A 24,063-nucleotide genomic window follows, 5' to 3' on the forward strand; every position below is an offset into this window, starting at 1 on the left:
CCACGTTCTCCTGTGTTTCTTCTGTGCAATTAAAAGCCCCTCCCTTGACTCCCGGGAGCCTCTGCTTCCTGCTCTGTGAGTACCTGGCCCCTCACTGTCAAGTTGCCTGTCCCACCTTACCGCAGGATTCTCCCTCCCCGGGGCCTCGTGTCTGTCCTCACGAGCGTGCGCCTCGATGCCTGGCACATAGTGGGGGGTGGGTGGGGAGCCGATGAATGTTTCATGGGTGGACTCTTAGGGAAGAAGAAAACTCTCAAACTTCAGAATAACTTTTCTGTCACTGGGGCCGCTGTTTGAAGGAAAAATGAGCGATAAGGTCAAAGAATCCCCTTTTCTCCGCTAGTCCAATCATGCCGGTGGCCCTTTACTGCCAGGTCCACATTTGATCTAAGCTACTTAATTTCTTCACCCTCTTTTCTTGTTGAAGATTCTTTCCCACACAGGTCATAGAAGAGGGGCCGATGTAATCATGAAAACTGAAACCTTGCAGTCCCTCACTCACAGATTCATTGATGTGCTGACATTTGTGCCCAGAATGGGGGAACTAGAGATGAAAGGCCACCCCCCTCGGAGTCTGCTCTAAGCATGACTGTATTCAGTGGCTCTGAGATGAGGGAGCGAGTCCTACCCATGGCCACAAATAATAGAAGTGAGATATCTTAAGTGTTGACGTAGAAGTATTTAAAGGTGTTTTTGATACACAGAGGAGGGCTCCAGTCTGCCTGGGAAGCAGGGAGGCAGCACCAAGCAGGTGGGACTTGTTATACTGGGTGCTGAAGCATGAGTAGGAGTTTGCCAGGTAGAGGAGAGTGGAGTAGGGTCAGAGCACGAGAGCCCTTTGTACAGACGGAGCCCTGTGTGTGAAGGCATTTGGAAGGAGGCAACATAGCTTTATGACTTCGCTGCTGTGCATCTTCTAAATGGGAGGAACGAGGCTGCAAACATGGGCTAGGGTCAGATCCTAATTGGCTTATGTAGCCTCCTGTGGAGTAGATTTATTAGACAATGAGGAATCATTGAAAAATACTGAGTGAAGGCCATAGTGCGATGTGCTCTTTTAGGTGAGGAGGATGATTTTCTTGTTATGTGGAAGGCAGATTGTGGGGTCTGTGGAGTGGGGTGTTTGATCCCCCCATTATGAAGCTATCAGCAGTAGAGCTGGAAGGAGAGAGACAGCAGAGGCTTACCCAGTGGGATGTCAGGAAAGGAAGGGAGGCCTGGGCAGGTGTTGGACGATGTGAAAATCAGCTGACTGGGGACCGTGGAGAGGAAGCATCTCTCAGGATAGCCAGCTTTCTGGCTCAGGGCGCTGGGTGTCAGTCACCAAGTAGGGGCTGCATTGAACCCTCTTGTGTCAAAAGCTTTAAAAAATGGCCCAGGGCGCAGACGCGTACCCTTTGCAGCCACCCTTGAGTTTGTATTCTTTTCCTTTTCTAAAGAAGAGGAAACGAACCCAGCGCTCAAAGATGTTGAGTAACTCAGCCAAGGCCTCACAGCTCACGTGTGGCAGCGCTGGGGTTCAAAGCTAGGTTCGCCCAGCTGGAATCCCACCCTGTGCAAAGCTGCTGCCCCCACGGGAGGTGCCCCACGTGGAGGAAGCTAACGGGTCCCTTGCGAGGCCGGGGTGCGCTGAAGGAGGGGATAGAGATAGTGGGGGGGGGGGGCTTTTTTTTTATTTTTTAAGATGTCAGCAGAAGCATTTCTATAGGCACGGCGGAAGGAGACAGTGGAAGGAGAGGATGCCTTTCCTCCATCTAGGGGATGCGATGCAGTCAGGGGACTCTGTGGGTGCGAGGGCGGGGCTGGCGTTAGGACCCAGGCAGTGCCACCCTCCCTTGGACACAGGAATCAGGGCTTTGCGGAAAGGAAACTCCAAAGGGAGCAGTGAGGGACAGAGGCCCCGGGCTCCTGGGCAGGGCAAGTCGGTGGGGTGGGCATCTGCAGGGAATCAGGGAAGCTGCCTCGGTGCCTTCAGGACGCTGGGAAAGTCAGAGCCTCACAGAGGCGCTGGTCCTCGAGGCTTGCGGGGGAGGAACCGGTCAGTGTCGCCTCTGGCCTGTCCAGCTGCGGCTCAGCGGCTCCCCCAGGGTTGCTGTCTTCATTTCCCTTCCAGAAGCTTCTAGACCCTCACTATGGGGGGAGACAAAGCAGTGCAGCTTAACTTCCAGGAAGGAGAGGCCTGTGGACTCGAAACCGCTCCCTCCACCAAGGGCCAGGCGATAGCTTGGCCTTCACATCTCAGCTGTCCCAGATAGGAAAGGAACACAGCTGAATCATTCGTTTGTGTATTTTATTTTATGCACAATGATCAACACAGCCTTGTTGAGTTAAAAAGGATCAGTGTCTTGAGAGAAAAGCATTGCAGTCTGGGTCTCGATTCAGCTTTTGGAAGGCACCGGTAGATTCTGTCGGTGGTCCCTGAAAGGCTGAAGGTTTCTTTGTGGATGTTTGTGTTGGAGAGGGTGCCAGGGATGCGTGGAAAGAGAGCTGGGTCCCGGGTCCCCACTCCGCTCACAGTGGGAACACATAGGCCTATGCTCTTTTCTTCTACCCTGAGGACAGCGTATTGATTACTGGTGTCTGTGTTTCTATCACATCAAACCTGACTACCTGGCTCCTTTCGTTTAAAACCATTTTCTTCTCTTTCTCGAGGAGGACTGTCTTTAGTTTGTCATTCAGTCCACTAGTTGATCTCTTAAGGCGTGTTTCCCTGTCTTGTTCCTTTTACACCATCGGTTACATAAACACTAGGAAATACAGTTCTTGTCATTATCATTAGAAATGAATTCAGAAGAGGCAACACATGATTAACGTTCATCTTCTAAGTCCTAAATTTCAGGAGAGATTGAGTAAAAAATATTCTCAGGAAAGATGAACGAAATATACTCTCATAAACATGTACACGTAGTTCGAGATGCCCCCACTCCTGCCCTGGCATGTGTCAGAATCGGAGTTGGTTTCCATGTTGGCCATCAGGTGCCGGTGACGATCCCGGGACACCGTGCCCATCTGGCTGGACCGTGGGGATGTGTGCCTCCGTGTTCTATAGAGAGCGAGTTGATTTTTGCATCACTCCTTGGAATGACTTGGCATCTGATGTCTTTTCCTCAGGAACCGTGGAGCACTCAGCACATCCCAGCGCTGTTTTCAGCCTTCTGTGGCCTCCTGGTCGCGCTTTCCTACCATCTGAGCCGGCAGAGCAGTGACCCCTCAGTGCTCCTGTGAGTAACATGCACCGCTGTGCCTGGTTCCCGTGGCCCTTGCCTTGTCACAGGGGCGAGAGGGCCATGGCCCGCATGGTGGCTGGACTCCTGTGCTGTTCACGCAGCCAACCACCCGGCGAGGACAGGAGAGGTGCAGGACCGGCCAAACACTAATGGAAATCAAGCACCAACTTTTAGCGAACATTTAACCTCTGCTCTTGCTTTTGGAGTAAAACGCACAGTGCCAGGGACACAGGGCTGTTAGCTCCCAAGTGCTGCTTTTGACTTTCCCTTGGGTGAATTGTGTGGGCAGCTCCCACCTCAACAAGGACCCTTTCCGGGCCCGTGAAGCAGAATCGCTAGGTGGTTACCCTGTGGAGACTTGATGGGCATCTCTGCAAGGTTTGCAGTTTGTTCTGTTTTTTTTTTGTTCCAAACAGGGCTGTGCCCACATTTTAAAATATATTTAATAGTAATCTTTAGTCACTTGAAATATACTTTCCTACCTTCTCTTTAATTGTGCCTTTTATTATTTTTACTTGAAATGTACTATGTTCCCTTTAAATTGTGCCTTTTATTATTATTTTTTAAAAAAATTTATTTCAGGGAGAGAGAGAGAGAGAGTATGCAGGGGAGGGGTGGAGAGAGAGAGGGACAGAGAATCCCAAGCAGGTTCCACACTGTCAGCACAGAGACCGATGCGGGACTCAAACTCATGAATCGTGAGATCAATACCTGAGCTGAAATCAAGAGTCGGATGCTTCACTGACTGAGCCACCCAGGCACCTCTAATTGTGTCTTTTAAATCTTTGATAAATTTGCACTTGGGAAGTAGAAACACTTCCTGGGATGCCAGAGTTTCAGATAGCAGTCATCTCATGTCATTTTTCCAAATGTACAGATTTTGACCATAACTGTGTGGGGGCCAGAGAAACCATTGTTTTAGGCTGCCACATGCAGCAAAATAAAAGACGCAGGAAATGGGCAAAAGTTACACGTGGTTTGTGCAGTTTTTCACGTCAAGTATTTTACTGAAGTGTTGAGTTTTGCTGCCATTTTTATGTGCGGAGGAAGCCCCGATGGGCTGATACAGAGCAGCTCTGTGAGCTTTGCTGTTGGCAATCAGCTGCCCAGTCCTCTTGAGGTCCTTGACTCCTTTAATTGGGAGGGAATCTGAGAATCAAAACATTAGATTTGCGATCACCTGAATACACGCCTCTTCCTCTTTATTATGAATTAATCAAAGGAGCGAGCCCTTGCTTTGGTCATTTGGGAGTGAGAGGTCTCAGGTGAGGCTGTTTACCTGGAACGTTGTGACAGGCACGTACTTTAAAGAGTATAACCTGTGCGTTTGTTCGTTTCCAGGTCCTTCATTCATTGTAGATTGCTTCCTAAATTTCTACATCAGAACCTGGAAGAGTTGGCCGCCGACCCTCTTCCCAAGAAGATGAAAGGCTCGGTGGTGAGATATTTGTGTTGCATAATGTACATGAGGATTTTGCTTAACATGGCCTGGCACGTGCTGGCGAAGCTCAGGTTCTCAGCGGGGCCCTGGCTAGGCGGGAATGACAGTCACCGGTGCAGAGAGAGGTGCCTTGTCTTGGTCTACAGTTGGCACATGGACTGTTGAGCCACCTGGCAGGTGTGGACCTTCGACAGCCTCTCGAAGGCAGATGCTATATATGCCACGGTCACTCCATTGGTCCTCAGCTGATGGCAGTTTGCTCTGCTCTTTGAATGAAACGAGTTCGGTCAATGCTGCCCCCTGCTGGCGCCAGGCAGCAGGCCGGCTGCACACAAATAAAAGCTCATCTGCCAAGCTGGTTCCTAATGGGCTCCACACAGTCCTCTCCACACCTACTGGCCTCAGCCTCGCGCTGAGCTCAGAGTGCGCTTCCCACGTTCAGGGTTGACACTTGCACAGCCCTTGTGAGGAGCCCTTGGGTTTTAAGACTTACATCTGGGGTGTTGGAGAGGGGAGCGACTCTATGGGATGGAGCGTGTGAGGGGAGAAGGAAAGAGGTAAAGAAGGAAGAACAGAACACAGAGACTTTAGAAGAAGGATGCTCTTTTCTGTTCGCCGGGAAAATGGCTTGGGGTGGTTTCAAACATCATCTGAAGAGGGGTAGTGTCTTTGGTATCATCTTCCAAACGTTACCGCTTTCAAAAGCAATGCTCATTTGTTGTGTAATCTCCCATTCGAGTGTTGAGCTTGGGGTGATCTGCTGGCTGGAAGTCATGCCTTTCCTAGTTTTTGAGGAACGACGGATCAATGGAAAAGCGGCAAATGACCCATTGATTGCAGGCTCCTCCAGCCAGGAGATGCGTCTCATTTGTCTTGGCCTCCACGGTGCCAAGCGCCTGATGCTGATAACTGCCGTTGAATTTAGATGAGATTCAATTGCAATCCGCAATTTCAAGACAAGTCAAGTGCAGGACTCGGGCAACACAGTAACATTTAAAAACTTCACACCTAGCCCCCTGTGCCTTTGAGTGTGGGTGCAGTTCAAGCCAACACATTGAGGACCCAAAGCACAGTCACTGTGACTAAGGATGTGGTTCATGAATTGGACAAGCAGAGGTATGTTTACAAGCAGGGCAGGAGGTAAAGCAGCTGGGGCCGATAGGATGGCAGCTAAAAAGGGAGGAACACATTGACACTGAAACATCGCATCAGCAACCTGATCTCTGACATCTACCCCAGGAGGTTTACAGGGTCAAACTTGACATTCCTAGGTCAGTTGCCATAAAGTCCTGGAATGGCCCGATGTCTCCCCCAAAGTTTTCCTATAGGTATCTGAGAAAAACTGTTCTCCCCAAATGTTCCCTGATTTCATGGAATCGTGAGGATGCTTTCTGATTTGTTGCCTTGAAAATAACATATGGACAACGAAGAAGTCCACCAAGAAGGTTGCTTGGCAGAGGCTGACAGCATCTCCTTAGATGTGATGGGCTAGGAGTTGCCTTCCCCAGTTTTCATACACTTTGAAACGCTCTGTATAGTGAAGCGCACATAACCTGTAGGTGATTTAATGTGACCTGTGTTCTCTCTGAAAAGTCTTCTGGTCTAAGGAGAATATTTTAATAGGACTACCACATTTAGATTTTAGAGTTTGGTATATAAAACCTTTTGTGCCCTAGTGCAAGTGCGAGATTTCTCTCCTTGTCTCTGATTTTATTTCTCTGTGTCTGTCCGGCTCTCTCTTTTTCGCTCCCTCTTTTCTTAAATTTCACTGTGTATGAGAAGTCCCTAAGGAGCCTCCTTAGATCAGGTTTCCAGCCCTTCCTCCTGTTCCGATTCATTTGGCCTGTGCCAGGGCCTGGGGATCTGCATGTTTACAAGGCTGTCCCCACAGACTGGTCTTCCAGGGACATTGATCGAGAACTAGAGATACCTAGAACTCCATCAGTGGGCTTCCACATTTCCATATGATCATTGCCAGCTATGCACTCAGTTAGTAACAATGTGAACTTTCCACTCCTGGTTTAGTTTCTTCTTATCTGTCTGCCTCATGAGCTTGGTCTATTTCTTTCTTTAAGTTTTTTTTTTTGTTTATTTGTTTTTGAGCGAGAGACAGAGCATGAGCAGGGGAGGGGCAGAGAGAAGGAGACACAGAATCTGAGGCAGGCTCCAGGCTCTGAGCTGTCAGCACAGAGCCCGATGTGGGACTCGAACTCATGAACCACGAGATCATGACCTGAGCCGAAGTCAGACGCTCAACTGACTGAGCTGCGCCCAGGCGCCCCTTGGTCTTTCTGTTTCTATCCTCACTCATCCTCCTCAATCCCTATACTCTTCACCCATTCAGATATGCTACTTCCATTGTATCTATTTTTCTCAGTTCCTAGAAACAAAAAATAGACCACCAACAAAACAAACGACTACCTCATTCTTATTTGTACAATTCAAACAACTTCTTTGTAACCACTGGTTGTATCATTAGGTTTCTCTGGCACCATGCTGTCTATATTTACTGTGTGTGTAGTTTGGAACCAGCGCTTTTTAAAAAATTTTATTTATTTTATTATTTATTTTTGAGAGAGAGAGAGGAAGAACGAGTGGTGGAGGGGCAGAGGGAGTGGGAGAGATTAGAGCCTGACATGGGGTTCATGCTCATGAACTGTGAGGTCGTGACCTGAGCCAAAATCAAGAGCTGGAAGCTTAACCAGCTGAGCCATCCAGTGCCCCGGGATGAGGCCTTCTTCAGCTTCTTTTTTAGGGTTGGAGCATGAAGTACTACATAAGATGTCACAATGGATTTTAAATATTCAATGTACTAAGCCCCAATATATTAATTAGTTAAATATGCATGGAATCAGCATTAAAATAGGGAGCCAAAACCTTAATATTATTGAATATTGTTTTGGAAGTTCTGGCTTGTGTTAAGTCCTAAAAGAAAAAAAAAAGTAGATTGCATTACTGTATACATTTAGGTGCACAGCAAAGTTTTTAAATATCGATCATGATCAGTATAAGAATTCACAAATACCCCTAGAGACAAAGAAACTTAGAAAAACAAGAGCATTCTAACACATCAGAAATAACTTTAGAAAATATAATGAGACCATAATCCCACTCACAGTGGCAACAAAATACATGAATTGATAATAGGAAAGATTTTACCAAGTAATGTCAGAAACAAAGAAAACCACAGCAGTCTATTAAAATGCAAATGAGCTTCTGAATAAGTGGTGATAAATAGACATAACCTGATTTTGGATAGGAAGGTCGAGATTTATTAAATGCCAATTCTTCCTAATAAATTTATAGGTTTAATATAGTTCAAAACAGTTCCAGAGGAATTATATTCACAACTTGGGGAAATGATTCTAAGATTCACTCGGAAGAATAGCCATTAATAATAGCTTTAAAAAATCTGAAAAAAGAAGAATAAGAAAGAGGAACTTAGCACTTTGGGATTTAAGAGTATATTATAAAGATTGAGTAATTGGAAGAAAAAAAAATGAGACTGATCCAAGAGTGGAGAATGGGATTAGTGAATCAGTAAAACACAGAAAGGAGACAAATTATTTATAGGAATGTATTATGTGAAAATTACATGTCACAATCAAGAATTGATTAATCAGTGTATGGTGCTGAGGTAATTGTTTAGCAGTGGGAGGGATAAAAAGGGATTTTATGTGCTGATCCCTCACCAGAAAGAAAAAGAAAGATCAAACGAGACTTTTCCATCTCTCACGTTATGGCAGGCTGACTTATTATAGCCAAACTCTCTGCTGATTAAAACTGAAAATTCTGAACAAAATACAAAAAAAAAGTCCTTCTTGTATGTGGAAAAAAAGTGACAAAAGATAAGGAATTATCAAGTCAAAGTCTGAGTGAACAGGGAGACCTGGAGGAAGCAGAGCAGGAAACTGCTTTTGCCTCAAGAGCACCTGCCCAACCAGGGGATCGTGAGCCTCAGTGTTCAGCCCTCAGACGGCGGGGAAGAGAAAAGAAAGCCCAAGACTGCCAACGTGGGTGTGCAGTGGGGACCCACACTGAGTCACCCACCCTCAGTGGGAGGGTGAACCAGAAGGAATCAGTTGCATCCTCCGCAGTGCCTGGAGACTGCATGGTACTGGCCTCGGTGCTGAACACAATGGCCCTGGATCCCTGGGATGTTGTAGTCCGCTCCGCTGTGGGCTTTCAGTCCACATTCTGACACCCCTAACCCCTAAATTTATGGAGTGAATTTGAAGCGGCCCCCAACCAAGAACACCTCATGGCAAAATGAAACACACATCCTCTCTAGAGGATCCTTTCCTCCTAGGTCTCCACGTGTTCCCCAACCCGTTTTTCTAAGGGAAATGAGCAGCTCTCGCTAAAAAAATGTAAAAACTACACAAGGAAACAAGGAACCAGCAGAAACGGGTCTTCAAGTACTTGAAGCACTTGAACTACCAGACACATTTTAAAACTACTTAATGTGTTTAAAGGAATAAGAGGTAAAACTTACAGACAATAGAAAATACTAAAATGATCCAGCATGTTTGAAAAAAACCCAAATAGACCTTCCTAAATGAACAAACAAAAAATGGGAAAAAAATGAAGCAGTTGAAGTAAACACACACACACACACACACGAGATTAGACACCTCTGATGAGAGAATTAGTGAACTACAAGACAGAAGAAAGTACCCAGGATGCAACACTAATAGACAAAAAATTAGGAAATACAACAGAAAGACAAAGATAGATGACACAGACTAAGAGGATCTAACATACATGTAATCAGAATTCCAGAAAAATGGGAGAGAGAGACTGGAGCCTAATCAATGTCTGGTGAGATGATATCTGAAAATTTGCCGGAATTGATGAAAGACACTGATCTAGGGACTCAAGAGTGCCAGTGAATCACATGCAGGGTAAAACAAGGAAGAGAGAATCCACACAGGACAAACCTTAGTGAAAGTGCAGATATCAAAGACACAGGCCATCTTAAAGCAGTTAAACAAAAGAATGGATTACATTCAAGTGAATGATGAATGGAAAGCTCCCTTATCAAAACCCATCATAGAAGCCAGAAGTTTGATGTATTCAATGTCCTGGAAAGAAAGTATCTGCCCGGGTAGAATTCTATGCCCAGTGAAAAGATCTTTAATTTTTTTTTTTTAATGTTTGTTTATTTATTTAGAGAGAGATAGCGAGACAGCGTGAGCAGAGGTGGGGCAGAAAGAGAGGGAGAGAGAGAAAGAATCCCAAGCAGGCTCTGTGCCGGTGCTCCCAGTGAAAATATCATTAAAGAACCAGGGACAAAATAAAAATATTTTACATAAACAGAAGCCGAGAGGCTTTCGCTAAATGTAGTTCTGAGTGATGTTCTTCAGATGGTCTCAGACAGAAAGTCTAATTCGCAAGAGAGAACAAGGAGAAAAAAAAAAGTGGCAGATACACTGGTAAATTTAAGCAAACATGAGCCGTGCAAAACTACACAAGGGTAACATAAAACTCTGGATGGAAGGAGACATGGACTCCAAGACTTAAAAATTCTTCGTAATGTCCCGGAGGCAAATAAAGATCCTGATTAAGACTGGTAAGTGAAGTATGCTTATTGGAATGTTCAGTGTAACTGCTGAAGGAGTAGAAACACAGTGTGTAACTTCCTACTCACTACAGAGGGAGGAACAGAATGACGAAAGAAAAAAATGGCTCTTCATAAGTAACAAAATAGAACGGGCCTCCTCTGTGATGCTCTGCTTAAAAGTCAGTTCCAGAAGGGTTATAAGCCTAAATAGGAGATTACAAAACCTGAGAGTGCTTAGAATCATAATAGAGGAAATTATCTTTATGGTACCTCCAGGGTAGGGAATAATTTTTCAAACGAAAACAACAAAAAATTGAAGTTTACTAAAATTATGACCTTTGACTTATCAAATAATGCCCAAAAAGAAGACTTAAAAAAATAAGCCACAGAATGGGAAATAATGTTTAAAATGTGTATAGTAGATAAAGCACCAGTGTAGAGACGAATACACAATTACTATAAATCAACAAGAAAGCCAGATATGTCAATTAAAAATGGCCAAAAAGGCGGCATCTGGGTGGCTCAGTCGGTTAAGCCTCCGACTTCGGCTCGGGTCATGATCTCGCGGTTTGTGAGTTCGAGCCCCGTGTTGGGCTCTGTGCTGACAGTGCGGAGCCTGGAGTCTGCTTCGGATTCTTTGTCTCCCTCTGTCTCCACTCCACTCCTGCTTGTGCTCTGTCTCTCTCTGTCTTTCAAAAATGAATAAACATTAAAAAAAAAATGGCCAAAAGGCTTGCACATGCGCTTCACAAGAGAGGAAATAAAAATAGCCCAAAACATGAATATGTATGTAAGCTAATTAATAATCAGGAACCTCCACACTAAAACCACACTGTGTTACCATTTCACACTTGCTAGACTGACAAAAAATTAAAAGTTCCCACAGTGTTAAGTGTAGAGCAAGGGAACTCTTATGAACTGCTGGTGGTGGTGTGAATTACTGTGTATATTTTGGAAACAATTTGGGATTATAAGGTTGAAGATGCATATATACTACAGCCAGCAATTTTACTCTTAGATTTTTATCCCGGAGCAAATCTTGCACATTTATACCAGAACACACACGTAAGATTGTTCCTTTTAGCAATAATTCATAAGAGCCCTCAACTGAAGCCACTAGAAATTCTACCAACAGTGCAATGACTAGCGTGCAGCAGAACAGATCTTACTGGAGCCATATGCAATGGCACGGGTGAGTCTTGACCATGTAATGTGGAGCAAAGGAGGCAAGACACAAAGATGTCTCGTGTAGTGCCATCCATTGGGTAAAAATAGACAAACAGTTACATATGCAAGTAGCAAAATCATTCTTGTTTAAAAAGCAAGAAACTTATTTTCACTGGAGTCAGGATAGTTAATGCGGAACCCCAAGAGGGGATAGAAAGGTTTGTGATCAGAGAGCCGCATAAAGGGATTTCTTGGGACTAGAAATGCTAGATTTCTTGAACCAGTTGGTAGTAACTGAGATGCTTACTTTATAATTATTTTTTTATCTATCTTCTATCTATCTATCTATCTATCTATCTATCTATCTATCTATCTTTAAGTTTAATTACTTATTTTGAGAGAGAGAGAGCAAGGGAGAGGCAGAGAGAGAGAGAGAATCCCAAGCAGGCTCTGCACTTTTAGCAAGGAGCCTGACCCAGGGCTCGATCCCACGAACCATGAGATCATGACTTGAGCTGAAACCAAGAGTTGGACACTCAACCAACTGAGCCATCCAGGGGCCCTTTATAATTATTTTTTAAATTATATTTATCTATTTTATGCGCTTTTTTGTATTCCTGGATCACAATTTTAAAAATGTAAAAGAAATTTTCCAAAAAAGGTATGAAATAAAATCAAACATTTATTCAAATTCTAGAAAGGGGATGATTTTCCAGACTTGGAATCTATAAAATGAAAATAAATAAAACGCACACACATACACACACACACACAGATGTGAGTCCATAAAACTTTTATACTTCTATATGTTTAATTAATTAATTTAATTAATTAATTTAAAGATAATAAAATTAAATAATTTGGTAAAATATTCAATACAAATTTGATAAAAGTTAAATATCTTTCTTCTACCAACAACTCACACTTTAATTGTTAAAACTCTATAAGCAAATGATATCAATATATGTATTTCACTTTAGGGACAAAATATTTCGAAGTAATTGTGAGGACCATATTTACCCTTCTTATAAAGAAAGAAATACAGATTAAAGTAAGAGAGTTGTTTTGTTTTTTTTTGTTTTTTGTTTTGTTTTGTTTTGTTTTTTTTTTTTTTTGTCCACTCAATCAGCACAGGATAAATTAATGATATTGCCAACTGGAACAAGATGAGATTTCTTAGACATTGTACTTGTGTAAATTATTACAATCATCTGGAAAAGCATAATTTATCAAGAATTCTAAAATTCATCACCTATAATATAATAAGTCGATTTATCAGAGGTGGTCTAAAGGATGAATTCAAAATATGAAAAAAAGATTTAGGTACATCAAGATCATGACTGCAGCATAATTCATCATGGTAAAAAATGGAAGATAACCCAGAGCCTAACAGTCGGGGAATGCTTGCACTAAATACAGCATATTCCCTTTCAGTCATGAATTTAATGTTTTAAGTTTCCACTATGGCACTGTTTGTATGTGTACGTGTATGGGTCATCACAAGATGGAAAATTAGTTCGCTGGTACGTGGCTATTAGTAAGTCTATACAATAATATGCATATATGTAGTGCTTACAAAAGAAAGTACAGTTGAAAAAGATAAAAAATTATACGCACACTAAGATTAGATCTTCATAAGCTATGCATAGGTAATACGTATGATGTATATATGTATATGTATGATGTATAATCATAATATACATCATGATTGCAGCTAGAACCGTGCCTCAGCATTCGCAGGCAAAAATACTGAACCAGAAAGCATAAAAATGCTAATATTGTTAGTGTCAGGATGCAATGATCACGAATGATCTATTCCCTTTCTTCTCTGTGTCCTAGAGTGCTGCAATATTATGTTATCCTATAATGGAAATGTTAATTAATACTAAAAATTTGCAGAGACCTTCTAAATTTGTATTTTTCTCAGATGTTTTATACTCTAATTTTTATTTGTTTATTTAAAAAATTAACGTTTATTTGTTTTTGAGAGAGAGAGAGAGAGAGAGAGAGAGAGAGAGAGAGAAACAGAGCACGAGTGGGGAGGGGCAAAGAGAGAGGGAGACACAGAATCCGAAGCAGGCTCCAGGCTCCGAGCTGTCAGCACAGAGCCCGACACAGAGCTCGAACCCCCGAACTCTGAGATCATGACCTTAGCCAAAGTCTGACACTTAACCAGCTGATCTACCCAGGCGCCCTGTATAATGTGTATTTAAATGAGCAAAAATTATTTAGTAAGAAACCCAAAATTAAAAACTTTTTACAGTGTTTCAGGCTACTTTCATAGGAGACAACAACAATCTCTGATGACTAGGTGTTTTCCAGATTCCTTTTCAAAAATAGTATTTTCACGTTTGCTGCACTGTACTGCATTTAAAGACACCCATGAAACAGTGGTGCTTGTAAGAATTATAGTTGTGTATTAGTAAGTAGCGTTGTGTCACTGAACAAATATGTTTATAAAAATCTGCTGCATTTCGGGGTACCTGGGTGGCTCAGTCAGTTAAGTGTCCGACTTCAGCTCAGGTCATGATCTTGCAGTTTGTGAGTTCAAGCCCCACAACGGGCTATGTGCTGACAGCTCAGAGCCTGGAGCCCGTTTCGGATTCTGTGTCTCCCTCTCCCTCTGCCCCTCCCCTGCTCACACTCTGTGTGTGTGTGTGTGTGTGTGTGTGTGTGTGTGTGTGTGTGTGTCTCCCTCTCAAAAATAAATAAACATAAAAAAATTTTAAAAAAATCTGCTGCATTTCATACTCTTTGTAAAGGCACATGTATAAAAATTTCTAAGGAAAAGTATATTTTCAGGAATACAATTTTTGGAGCAGCATAGTATCTGGTTTTTGGTGGCTGTAGGGAAAGAGGGAACCTTTTCTTTTTCTTTTGCTAATGTTACTTTCACCAGTATTAACACAGTGGTCTGTGGTTTCATTAATTAGCACTAGCTTGAAAAGCTCAATAATCACCATTTGCCATTGCCTTTGCTGAAGAGTCTGCTCAAAACTTTGCCGGTTTGCAGCTGGGAGGGGGATGGGGGAATTGTTTGGCTTCTTGCTATTGGTTTGTGAAGCTTTTATGTATTACAGATGCAGTTTGTGCTTTGCAACTACTTTTCTCAGTCTTGGCTTGCCTTTTCATTTTATAACAATGTATTTTGAAGAACAGCTGGTTTAAATGTTCATGAACTCCAATTGAATAACTTTTTTTCCCTTTAAAGTTCCACTTTTCAGTGTTTTGTTTGGGAAAGCTTTGCTAAACCCAAGGTCACTAAGATTTCCTCTTATGTCTTCTTTGAGAAATGTAACAGTTTGTTACGTTTATAATGCACATTGACTTAGGTTTTATGTGTGATGTGAAGTAAATGTCAAGGTGTTTTTTTGTTTTGTTTTGTTTTCTGTTTTTTCCCCATTCCATTTGTGGAAAGAATTATCCTTCCCCTCATTTAGAGGGAAGGTGTTTTTTCACATTGTCACTTTTGTTTAAAATCCATTGACTGTGTATGTTTTTGTCTATGTCTGGGCTCTTTGTTCTGTTCTCTTGATCAAGATGTATACTTTATGCCAATACCATCAAGGCTTGATTCCTGCAGCTTTGTAATAAGTCTTCAAATCAGATATTGTATATCCTCCAACTTTGTTCTTCCTTTTCAAAGTTGTTTTGCCTCTTCTAGATCTATTGCTTTTCCAAGTATATTTATGTCGCATTCTAGGGAAGGAAATAAACCACTGAGATGTTGCAGATCAGTGGTTGTCTCCAGACAGAGGAGAAAAGGGGGTGTAGGTTAGAAAAGGTTGGGAGAGGAAACTTTAGGGCACCATGGCTGTGCTACTTATTTTCATTGTGGTTGTGGTTTTCATGGGGGATATCCACGTGTCAAAACTCATCAAATGGTACACTTTATGTATGTGCAGGGGTTTTGTATGTCAGTCACACCTCAAGAAAGTTGTTCAAAATAACAATAGAGGGGTATCTGGGTGGCTCAGTTGGTTAAGCCTCAGACTTTGGCTCAAGTCATGATCTAGTGGTTCATGAGTTCAAGCCCCACGCCGGGCTCTGTGCTGACAGCTCAGAGCCTGGAGCCTGCTTCAGATTCTGTGTCTCCCTCTCTCTCTGACCCTCCCCTGTTCATGTTCTGTCTCTGTCTCTCTCTCAAAAATAAACATAAAAAATGTTTTTAATTAAAAAAAAAGAATAAAGCTAACAATACGGGGGCACCTGGGTGGCTCAGTCTTGATTTCAGCTCAGGTCATGATTCCAGGGTTGTGGGATTGAGCCCCACATCAGGCTCCATGATGAGCATGGAACCTGCTTAACATTCTCTCTTTCTCTCTCTCTGCCCCTCCCCTGCTCCTGCACAGGTGCGCTCTCTCTCTCTCTCTCTCTCTCTCTCTCTCTGTTTTTCTCCCTCTCCCTCTCTCTGTCTCCCTCTCTTGCTCTCTCTCTAACTTAAAAAAATAAAAATAACAATACAGGAAAGAAATGGGCAGGAGGAACATTTTTGTAAATAAAGACTAAAATCAGTAGAATTCCTATGTATCATCCAACTGTGAAAAAAATACCAATAATCAGAGCTCATTCTCTTGCTTTAAGAAACCTAGAAATGTAAGCCTCCTCCCCTCACCAGCTGCCCTCATGGCCCACTATTTTGCCTTTAGGCAAGAATGGTTGGTCAGTTATAGATAAGACTTACTTTTCAATGAGAATATTTGGGAAAATGTTTATCTTCCTTTCGGATAAGGATTCAGTAATTAGAATAAATTCTTTAATGTTTATTTTTGAGAGAGAGGAAGAGGGCACACGCATGCGTGTGCAAACACACACACATGCACACACGCACTCAAGTGGGGGAGGGGGAGAGAGGGAGACAGAAGATCCGAAGCAGGCTCCACACTGACAGCACAGAGCCCGATGTGGGGCTTGAACTCATGGAACTGGGAGATCATGACCTGAGCTGAAGTTGGATACTTAACCGACTGAGCCACCCAAGTGCCTAAGCATTCAGTTATTTATTTATTTATTTATTTATTCATTCATTCATTCATTCATTCATTCATTTAGACATGAAATTTATTGGCAAATTGGTTTCCATACAAGCATTCAGTAATTTTTAAATGACATAAAACCATGTCAGTATAAAAGAGGAAGGAAAAATTCACTTATCTTCATAGCCTGAAGAGTCAGTGAGTTATAGATCTTTCCTCTGGGAAGGCCTGGCCTTTTGTAAATCTTTGGAATGCAAGGAGATACCTGAATTTTGTCCATTTATTCATAGTAAAGTTTTGATGAAAATCCCGTGATTATAAAAGTTTTATGAGGATTCCGACTAAAAAAGCATTGTGATTTGCCCTGCCCAAAAAATCAGGGGGATTCCTACCATTTTCTTTTACCATATTATTCTTACCATTACTAAGAATGAATCTAGAATTTAGTTTATCACTATACAATTGCTCCCATATTTAATACCTGCACGTGAATTGTAAAACAACTTTAGCAGATAATTGATGAATTGATGCTGAGACTGTTATCTCTTCCCTGTATGATTAGTTGCTTTAACCAAGCCATGTTAACTTTTCCATCAGATGGTTCCAGGTCATTATTGCTCCATTTAAACTGCCTTTCTGACTCCTTCCTATCACTTTGGGTGTTAATTCAGCCAGAAAGCCAGTAGCATGATTTGCAAGAACTCCACATTTTCATCTTAAAAACCAGAAAAGAAAAAAAAAAAAAAAAAAGAAAAGGGTTGTAGGGAAACAGACATACAGAGATACAGGTTTCTGGTGGATAAACAATTACTTAAGAGGCGTAATTCCTTTTCAATATGAGATATTGATACATTTATAATGATGGTTTAGAGTTTTCAGGTAACTGTGTGACACCTCAAAATGTTCAATAATTGTGAACTGTAGTGAACTGGCCTCTGTAGACAGAAAAACATGTGATGGTCCTTTATATCTCTAAGATGTATCTTAGTCCATTCTCCATATAGCTGCAGGATTAATGACATTCTTTGGCCTAACTTTGCTTTGTTTTCCCGAGACCCTGCTCACACCACAATTTTATGCGAAGGGAAGTTATCAGCAACTTACTAACATTTCATTTTCTGCATATGTGCCAATACTATGTGTATATTTAAATTATTTGGAGGTGGCCATAACCCAATCTGACTGGTGAATTAAAATGTGAAATCTGTTCTGGACCAAAGAAATAAGCAGGGACGCCCGGGTGGCTCAGTCGATTAAGCGTCTAACTTCGGCTCAGGTCATGATCTCGCAGTTCGTGGGCTGGAGCCCCGCGTTGGGCTCTGTGCTGACAGCTCGGAGCCTGGAGCCTGCTTTGGATTCTGTGGCTCCCTCTCTCTGTGTTCCTCACCTGCCTGTGCTCTGTCTCCCTCTCTCTCAAAAAATGAACAGTAAAAAAATGTTTTTTTTTTTAAAGAAATAAGCAGATGTGTCAGAGGCTTCTGTTTGGCCAACAGCATGCATATAAGCATGCTAAAGCCGAGTAGAGATCATGAGCACTTCACCCTCCTTCATCAGACCATGACATCTTGTCTTTGGCCTGTGTTCGTAGGGAAGAACCTTATGCCTCCTGTACACGCGGAACGCTTTTTTCCTGCCATGGTTAGCAGACGTAGGCTAACCTCACAGTGTGCATTCCCCATTCCCCACCCTTTGCCTTGTTCTTCCTGGTGGTCCACCCAGTGTGTGCCCCTGGGAACATACCAGGTAGGTGATGTGCTCGAAAAGTGGGTTATCCAGAGTCGGTATCTGTCTCCTGACTTACCTGGTGACTACAGAGTTACGGAGAGAAACAAAGAGCAGACTTTACAGTTGGTTCTCTCTTTGCAGAAGGATATCTTAAAATCGGATCTCATTATCTGCTCAGTGGCTGCCGTTCTGTCATTTGCCATCAGTGCCAGCACTGTGTTCCTGTCCTTGCGAGTACGTATCCCTTTGGCTTTATACTCCCTTGCCTCCTTATTCTCCCTAATAACAGAGCCGGCTGTGGGACTCCAGGGCATCGTCAGGGTAGTAGAGCCAGGAGAGGAAAACACAACACCAGCTGAGAGGTTTAAGGAACGTGGCTATTGTGCTGTGAAGAATTACGTCCCAGATGAGATTTGGTTCACCCTGCAGATTGGGTTCAAGTGTTTTATCCCTTGTCCTCCGGCATCTGGGGAGCCGTATTGTTTGCTAGAGTAACAGCGCATGTCCTAGAACCCCGCGGTGGTAAGACAGGCCTACGGCTCACTGCCAGGAGCAGGACTGAAGGCATTACCATATCAGGAGGGAGACCGAGGTCCCCAAGCCAGAAGGCGTTTGGGAACATGGTTTTCAGGTAGAGAAACAAAAGTGGAGAGCTCTAGGTGGGGATTCTGGCTTGAGGTTCCAACAGACAGTTACTGTCTCCATATAAAAGTTTTACACACTTAGGAGCTCTCTTTCCAACAAGGAAAGTCTATTAGCTACGTTTGTCACTCTCCGCCTCTTCTTTTAAAAACAACAGTAACAAAATCTAAAGGGCAGAGTTCCCTTGGCCTCTGAACTTAGTAGGCCAGCTCTGCACCCCCTTCTTAGGGGCTCCCAATACAGGGTGGTTTTGTATGGGAGAAATTTTCAGAAACAAGCCCGGGGTTGCCTCTCTGTTCCGTTAGAGGGAAGAGGGGAAGGCCGGCAGTGTTACGTGATATTCCTGGACAGCCCTCCCCTGTCCTGCGAGGCTAAACCGTGACATTTGTCCTCTTGTATCACAGCCATTTCTCAGTGTCGTGCTGTTTGCCCTGGCTGGCTCGGTGGGGTTTGTGACCCATTACATGCTTCCTCAGCTCCGCAAGCACCATCCGTGGATGTGGATTTCACACCCCGTTCTTAAAAACAAAGAATATCAGCAGCGGGAAGTGAGAGGTCAGTAATCTATCCCTCGTTAAAAAAAAAAAAACAAAACAAAAACGATGTAGTGGAAGGTATCTTTTACAGCAGAGATTGTGTGCAACCAGTGTGAATGTGCTGAATGCCACAGGACTGCACACTTAAGGACCGTTACAGTGGCAGATGTTACATGATATCTATTTTACCACAATAAAAAAAAAAAAGAGAGCGTGTACCTTAGAGTATGCAGTATCGCCCCCAGAACAAGAAAGTTGAAGGGGAGTGAATCAGAACTGTGTTTTATAAAAATAGCAAGCGGTTGTTAGTAGTGGGGAAAATTAATTACCATTATTCAGACCTGAAGATTCCAGCTTAAGTTGACCCGGGACCAGGAAGAACATCACTTTACTGCCCTCCCATCCTCCACAAAGTGTTTGGGGTGGGAGTGGGGCAGGGATGTAGCCCAAACCTCTGAATCTTCAGGACCTCTGACCCCTTGAATTTTGCTTCCCTTGACCCACACCCGTACTTGATGGACTCAGCTGTTCTCAGGGCTGTTTCCGGTCACAGTCATGCAACAGCCTGGTAATCGAGGCTGTGCCACCAGCTTCTAGATAAGAAGTCTCTCAGGAATTTCTCTCGTAGCTCTTCCCTTGCTCTGTGATCCCACAGATGGCGGAAGGATTGGATCCATCCCCATTTTCAGACACATTGAAGTTACAGGTCACAGACCGTGGCTGTCGTTTATAACTAGCTAGTGCTGGTAATTCTGCGCAGAACGTTGTAGCCCGTTGTAACACCTCTGTTGTAGAGGGAGATATCTCATTGTCACCCTGTCCAGGCACAGGGGTATGTGAGCAGAGCCAAGACTGGCTGACCTACAGGGATGCATCGGACTCCCCAGATTAGTTAGCAGTAACTTCGGTGGACTGGTATGACGAAGGGAAAGGGGGGCGAGACAATTTCAAAATGAAGAAGCGAAAAGAATCACTTCAGGTGCTGTCGAGAGCATTTCTTCAAGGAACATCTCTGGGTGGGTATGTGGAGCTGCCTTCATCTGAAACAGCCAGATCAGGAAAATTGTAGATTGTTTAGTGGAAAAATACGGCATCGAGGGTCTGCTGTGCATATAGGGTTTAGGGGGTGGAGAAGGGTCACCTGACCGCTCTGCCCTCAGAGACTTGCTTTTCTCAACATGCAACAGGGGCAGCTAGCTTAAGGGTCAAGCTTAATATATTTGTGCTATACAGACACACACACACACACACACACACACACACACACACACATATTTTAAATGTTCTGTTACATTCTAGGTGCTACTTAAATGCATAGTATTTTAAACCTGCATGGGCCATTTTTTTAAATTTATTTATTTTGGCGGGGGGAGAGCATGTGCACAAGCGGGGGAGGGGCAGAGAGAGAGGGGAGACACAGAATCCAAAGCAGGCTTCAGGCTCTGAGCTGTCAGCACAGAGCCTGACACGGGGCTTGGACTCATGAGCTGTGAGATCATGACCTGAGCCGAAGTCGGACGCTTAGCCAACTAAGCCAACCAGGTGCCCCTTCATGACCTTTTCAGCACATGATTCAAGCCCAGGTAACGTGAACGTGTTTGTATGTTGATGTCTCCTCTTTGAGGGATGAGTGAGCAGGCGGGCCTGGGCGTCTGTCCTGTAACGGGGGGCTGGGGGTTCACGTCTGTTAGCACAGGCTCAGGCAGAAGCTCTGTGGCTGTTTCTCCCTTGCCTGCATGAGCTGTTTATAAGCCACCTGAAATCTAGCCAAGAGTAATAGACTTGACAAATTAGGCATATAATGAAGAACAGATTGCATTTCAAAATTACGTGTGTTAGAAGGAAAATCCAAATATTTAAAATATGATGGTATGAACTCGTTGAAAAGCTATTACTCATTTTGGTATCATCCAGATCCCGACTTTCCTTGCCTCTTCTTCCTGGCCTTCTGCCTTTTAGGTCTTTTGCTCTTTATGTCTCCTACTAACAAGAAAAAACATGCCCAGGAAATTCAGACCAACTGTATACCTTTTTTTTTTTTTTAATGTTTATTTATTCTTGAGACAGAGACAGAGCATGAACAGGGGAGGGGCAGAGAGAGAGGGAGACACAGAATCTGAAACAGGCTCCAGGCTCCGAGCTGTCAGCACAGAGCCCGACGCGGGGCTCAAACCCACGAACTGTGAGATCATGACCTGAGCCGAAGTCAGACGCCCAACTGACTGAGCCACCCAGGCGCCCCAAACCGTATACCTTTTAATGTGAAAACTGTGCTCAAATCTTCTCATTGGATCACAGAATACAATTACTGGAAGAGAAGGTCGAGCAGAGCAGGGCGGCAGGTCTGTGGCCTACCACTGGAGTCCCCTAATCCCACGGCAGACATCGCTGAGAACAAGCCTAAACCTGGGCCAGAGGCAGACACTGAATCGGCATGGGAGATGAGATGTATGTACTCTCCCCGTCTCAGAGTTTGTAGAATCCCGCCCCACCCTTTACCTAGGAGGAAGCTGAAGCCCACAGACCTCAAGGGTCCCAGCAAGTCTGTGGCCAGTGAGTGACCAGAAAGAACCCAGGGCATCTTACTCCGGTGGGGTGCTCTTTCTGCTCCCCCGTCAGCTCTCGGTCTAGCAGGCTGATCGTGTGCAGTTCGTGTGCGGCCCTTAGACCACATGTTGCTGCCGTCCTTGTTGCCCAGCAGGGCCACGTCGCTGTGGTAGGTCCTGCAAAATCCGACAGGCCGTAGTCTCATGCCAGCTCTGCAAAGCTTGCTTTCATCCCTGGATTGAGACAGACTCACCACACTGAATTCTGGGCCTTCTCATGGTTTCTCAAATACACCCCATTCTCTGACCGTCCCCCTTGCTGTTCCCTTTGCCTGTGATGCTTTTTCAAGCATCACTGGACTCGCGCCACTAACTCATCTTTCAGGTCTCTGTTTAAAAGTCAGTCCCTCCAGGAGCACCCTGGTGGCTCAGTTGGTTGAGCATCCGACTCTTGATTTTGGCTCAGGTCACGAGCTCACCGTTCGTGGGCTGGAGCCCCACATCAGGCTCAGCAGGAATTTCTCTTTCCTTCCATCTCTCTCTGCCCATCCTGCTCTCTCTCTCTCAAAACAAACAAACAATAAACTCAAAACTCAAACCCTCCAGAAGTCTTTCCCTGACCACCTGGAGTAGGACTAACTTCCTGACTGTGCCCGTGAACCGCCCTTTCCATAACATCCTCTGCAGTGACTGTGAGCGACATATCCACTTGCTCATGCTGGTCCTTCACTGCTCCCCGTGGTGCTGGGCACAGAAGTGTCTCTCCTGAACTGCACTGCACTGAGATGTCATCAGCCCTCTGTTTTCTAGAAGAGACTTCAACCTTGCTGGGTATACTTTCTCTCAGTTTACTTTCCTTTCTGCATACCTCTGATACGTAATTTTACTTGCCATACAAAATTACTTGGAGGTACAAAATAAATTTTGATACAAAATTCAGATTACGGCTCAAGTTAAGGCCTGTAAATTGAAATGTATTGTTTAGCCAATTCAGTTCTTCACTTTCGAGACTAATTTAAGTAAACTTTATCCCATACTAGTCCCAACAAGATGTTTCACCAATATTGGAGCTAAAAGAATAAAGTTTTATCACTCATAGTACAGTTGAGCCATAGTGGTGATGTCGTTGTAACCGACATATTAATGGGTATGTAAGGTGTTTTTTTTCCTTCTCTATCCCCCACTAATCTAAGTGAATCATGCTGAAAATAACAAGATAACTAAGTAGACAGCACCACAGATGACATCATGTTAGTCAAGTATGGAGCTTCTAAGACCAAATGTTTAAGGAGCATTGTATTTTTAGAAAATAAAACAAATTATCCTGAATTATGATGGTAATTCCAGACAAATGACTTCATTGATAGGCCACTGTTGTAAAAGAGTCAGAAGTCGGATCTACTTGAAAACTTGTTTTATTGAATGTCACTAGATACCTATCTTTCAATAACTAATTTGAACATAAAGAGACTAAATGCTGCAATCAAAAGACATAGGGTGACAGAATGGATAAAAACAACAACAACAAGACCCGTCTATCTGCTGCCTCCAGGAGACCCAGGTGAAAGACACCTGCAGATTGAAAGTGAGGGGGTGAAGAAACATCTGTCTTGTAGATGGATGTCAAAAGAAAGCCAGAGTAGCAATACCTACATTGGGCAGAATAGGCTTTAAAACAAAGACTGTAACAAGAGACAAAGAAGGACATTATATCACAATAAAGGGGACAATCCAACGGGAAGATGTAACAATTATAAATATTTACACGTCCAACCTAGGAGCACCCAACTGCATAAAAGAGTTAATAACAAACATAAAGGAACTAATCAGTAATAACACAATGATAGTAGGGTACTTCAACACCCTGCTTACAGCAAGGGACAGATCATTTAGATAGAACATCAACAAGGAGGGGCGCCTGGGTGGCGCAGTCGGTTAAGCCTCCGACTTCAACCAGGTCACGATCTCGCGGTCCGTGAGTTCGAGCCCCGCGTCGGGCTCTGCGCTGATGGCTCGGAACCTGGAGCCTGTTTCCGATTCTGTGTCTCCCTCTCTCTCTGCCCCTCCCCCGTTCATGCTCTGTCTCTCTCTGTCCCAAAAATAAATAAAAAACATTGAAAAAAAAATTAAAAAAAAAAAAAAGAACATCAACAAGGAAACAATGGTTTTGAACAACACGTTGGAGCAGATGGATTTAACAGGTATTTTCAGAACATCCCATCCTAAACCAGCAGAATACA

The 24,063-nt window shown here is 43.6% G+C and overlaps 1 protein-coding gene across 1 annotated transcript in view; it reads left to right on the forward strand.

Moving 5' to 3' along the window:
- PCNX2 (pecanex 2) overlaps positions 1-24,063 on the forward strand; it is a 298,842-nt gene that overhangs the window by 130,262 nt on the left and 144,517 nt on the right. Inside the window, exons 16-19 of the mRNA XM_042960259.1 lie at positions 3,112-3,221; positions 4,569-4,665; positions 18,241-18,333; positions 19,146-19,296. Coding sequence (XP_042816193.1) covers positions 3,112-3,221; positions 4,569-4,665; positions 18,241-18,333; positions 19,146-19,296 — 451 coding nt within the window. The remainder of the gene's footprint in view (positions 1-3,111; positions 3,222-4,568; positions 4,666-18,240; positions 18,334-19,145; positions 19,297-24,063) is intronic.

The sequence above is a fragment of the Panthera tigris genome, chromosome D2, assembly GCF_018350195.1.
Source record: "Panthera tigris isolate Pti1 chromosome D2, P.tigris_Pti1_mat1.1, whole genome shotgun sequence".
Lineage (NCBI taxonomy): Eukaryota > Metazoa > Chordata > Mammalia > Carnivora > Felidae > Panthera > Panthera tigris.